The sequence below is a fragment of the Rhinoraja longicauda genome, unplaced genomic scaffold (assembly GCF_053455715.1).
Source record: "Rhinoraja longicauda isolate Sanriku21f unplaced genomic scaffold, sRhiLon1.1 Scf001952, whole genome shotgun sequence".
NCBI classification, from domain to species: domain Eukaryota; kingdom Metazoa; phylum Chordata; class Chondrichthyes; order Rajiformes; family Arhynchobatidae; genus Rhinoraja; species Rhinoraja longicauda.
This window is the reverse complement of record NW_027603166.1, coordinates 16,225-20,000: the sequence shown is the minus strand read 5'-3', so window position 1 is coordinate 20,000 and position 3,776 is coordinate 16,225. Positions and strand designations below refer to the sequence as shown.

General features: G+C 30.4%; 1 protein-coding gene across 1 annotated transcript; it reads left to right on the top strand.

Annotated features, from left to right (window-relative positions):
* The first annotated feature begins 2,888 nt into the window (after positions 1 to 2,888).
* Positions 2,889 to 3,290, top strand: mrpl11 (mitochondrial ribosomal protein L11). The gene has a single exon (XM_078395818.1). The coding sequence runs from the start codon at positions 2,889 to 2,891 to the stop codon at positions 3,288 to 3,290; it is 402 nt and encodes a 133-aa protein (XP_078251944.1).
* Positions 3,291 to 3,776: the final 486 nt, after the last annotated feature.

The following is a 3,776-nucleotide window of genomic DNA, read 5'->3' as shown; positions in this document are numbered from 1 at the left end:
TTGTTATTGATCAAGCTTTATTTATAGGTGAGGATATAGGTACTCCGTTTATAGATGCAAAGATAGAATTAAAAAATATTATCTCAAGGGACAAAAAAAAAAGATGAAAGTAGTTAAGTTTATTTCTCAAAAAGACATAAAAGAACTATGGGTTATCGTGAAAGATATACTAAGTTAGAGGTTCTAAGTATTGATAAAACCACTAAATAAATCTATTTTCTTTGATAAAGATTGAAATTAAAGAATACAGTTGGTTAATTAAAGGTCATGCGAATAGCAAAACAAAGAATGGTTCTTTAGTCTGTGCAGCAATTAGTGCTATTGTATTAGGTGCTTCTTCTCATTGAATAAAAGAAGGGGATATTAAGCTTGAGACAAAAAGATGGTTATTTAAAGTTAAAGTTCATTAAGAGAAACCCAACCCTCTTAATAGAATCTAAATTAGTTTTTTAAAACAAATAAAAAAATTATCAGAACATCATAAGGACACATAGAATATAAAGAAAACTAATATCTTTTCTTAAAATTAATATGAGCATTAGTGATTAGAAAAATGAATCTTATTTATTCTTTAGAGTTCTTTGCCTCCAAGAAAGGGGTTGGTTCCACCAAAAATGGGAGAGACTCCAACCCTAAATATTTAGGTGCTAAATTAGGAGATGGACAGTTTGCTAAAGCGGGTCAAATCATTTATAGACAGAGAGGTAATAGAATCTATCCTGGTAAAAGAGTGGGTCAAGGCAAGGATCATACATTATTTGCTCTTAAAGATGGTTATGTTAAATATGAGAAGTTCTGAGGTAATAAAAAAAGAGTGACAGTACTAGAAAAAAGACCTTCTATTTAATTTAATAACTACAATATATTTTTTAATATAAATGAAAATCAAATTAATTTTTCTATAGCATCAACCACAATCCTAGGGATTGGTTGGTCACTAAAGCTAATGTTTTATCAAGAATTAAGAAAACGTTTGTGAGCCTAGATAACAATAACCCTAACCAATCCACCGAAGAAAACACCCCAAACACTAACAAAAAAACTAGAGAACCCACCCACCTAGCCAAACTTAACTGAAGAACACCAAAAAGTGGTGAAAAAGCAGTTAATAGAACTGAAAATTTTGTTGAACAGATTGATAAATTAAAAAAATCAATCTCTGTAGATTTAACTAAAGTAACAACCTACTTCAAAACAAAAACATTATATGGAATATCTGATAAAGAATTAACAGATATGGTCTCAGGATTACCTAAAAGTACTAGAGATGAGCATTACTTCACTAAAGCCCACAAAGATATTAATGGAGGAAAGGTGGTTCTTAACACTTATGGGCGATTAATTTATTTAGATGAAAATAGTTTGAATCCTAAAATATTAACACACCTTATTTCTACTCATGAATTAGATGGATTCAAACAAATAACTAAAGAAGAGATTATCTCCGAGAGAACATTGAGAGTATTTTTGAACCAAAATATGAAAGGATGATTGACATCAAAAAAAGATGTTCAAATTGATGATTATAAAAAACCTATGACTTGTAGTGTACAATCATGTTTTTCAAGTAAGTTTCAATCTTATGGAACTAGTTTTGTTTTAGATAAAGAATTGGATAAACCTGCTTATTATATAGCAACTAATAAACACGTTATTTCTAATCCATTTAATGTATTGACAAAAGATTCTTATTCTGCAACAGATAAAGAAAAAGAGATCAAAATAACCCCTCTTGATGCTATATTCAATTATGAAAATAGTGAATATTTTGATCCTGATAGAAATTTGAAAGGTTGGATCACTTTTGGGTATTCAGATTTAGATGGTAAAGAACCTGAAACATTAGATGAAGAGAGAAAAACAATTATTGAGTTTAAAGATCCTTCTAAAGACATTATTAAATCAATCCATTTATTTGCTGATTTTTCTAAACAAACCTATCGGGGACAGGGATATTTTAGAGACCCTAATTTTAAAAATTCACACACTTACAACAGAAAATTTGATCAATTAACTCAAGTTAATGAACCCGATTACTTTGATCGAAATAAACTATCAGAGAGACATAAAGTATCTCTTGATATGGTAGTTTTTAGACTGGAATTTAAAGATAATGAGAGTGATCCATTTAAAGAGTGATGGAATAAGAGGCCAACTAAAATTAGATCTTTAAACACTGGGGATTTGTTTAATTATGATGCTCACTTCAAAAGTTTACCAACCCCCCCGGGTGTTGTAAATGTTGCTGATAATGAAAAAGAATGAGCAGAACTTTCAACTAGAAGTACAGGTTCTGAGAAGATGGAAATGGGTAGTATACACGTTAGGAATGAGTTCATGACTGCTGGTTTTCCTGTTAGTTTAAGCCCTAGTAGTAGGTATAATTTGAAACTTATTCACAAAACAGGACTATCAACTATAGAACATTACTGAGATCCTAATGATGGGGATTCTCATAATAATTACTCATATAGTGGAAAGATGACTTATGAAAGAGGAGAATATATAAATGTAGGGGGTGCTTCAGGAAGTGGGGTCTGAGATTCAAATATGAATCTTGTAGGTATATTGTGGGGGGGTACATCGAAACCAATCCTTTATCCTAAAGATGAAGGGTATGCTAAATCAGTTTCAGAGTCTACTAAAGATGGCGCTTATAATAACCTTGATTTTTTTGAAGTTGATCTAGATAATGATTATTGATCACATTCAGCACCTGAAAAATTCAAAATACCTCCATATAATTACATCACTTCTAAAAACTCATATTCATTACACTCTTTAATTAAGGAAAAATACCCTGAAACCACAACATATTTAATGAGACAATAGTTTTAATTACTACCTCATCATCTTTTATTTACTTAAAATTAAGTGTGTTAAAAAGGATGGTGAAAGAAAAGATAGCAAAGATTGAACTAATTGGAGGGAGAGCTAAACCAGGACCAGCATTAGCTGGTATTGGTATTAATATGGGTCAATTTATTAAAGATTTCAATGATAGAACTAGTAATAGAGATGGTGAGGTAGTTCCAGTGGTGATTACAGTTATAAATAAAAGTTTCACTTTTGTTTGTAAGTCATCCCCAACAGCCATCCTTTTAAAAAAATACACCAAGATAGATAAAGGGGCTAAATCTCAAAAAGAAGAGATTGTAGCCACAATCTCTAAAGAAGATATATGTAAGATATCTAAACTCAAATTAGAAGATTCAAATACTTTATCAATTGAATCAATGGAGAAAATGGTAATAGGAACAGCAACTCAAATGGGAATTAAAATTAAATAAGTTTTTTAATATGGCAGATAAAGTAATATCTAATACTTTATTAACACCTGATGAATGCATTCAGAAAATCCTGGATGGTGAAAGAAAAAAATTTGATGAAACTATAGATGTTTATTTCAACCTTAACATCAACCCAAAGAAAGTAGAACAAAATATTAGAGATATGATCTCTTTACCCAACCCAATCGCTAAGAAAAATAGAATCTTAGTTTTGGATAATGATTTATCTCAAACTGAAGTAAAAGAGTTGGGGATTGATTTTCATGGAGCGAAAGATATGATTGATAAAGTTTTGAATGGTTGAGTTGATTTTGAACTAGTTATTTCTACCCCAAAAATGATGCCTATGGTCTCTAAACTAGGTAAGATATTGGGCCCTAGAGGATTAATGCCTAATCCAAAACTAGGAACTGTAACTACAAATTTAAAAAGAACTGTTCAAGAATTTAAGAGAGGCAAGAAAGAATTTAAGAATGATAATTTTGG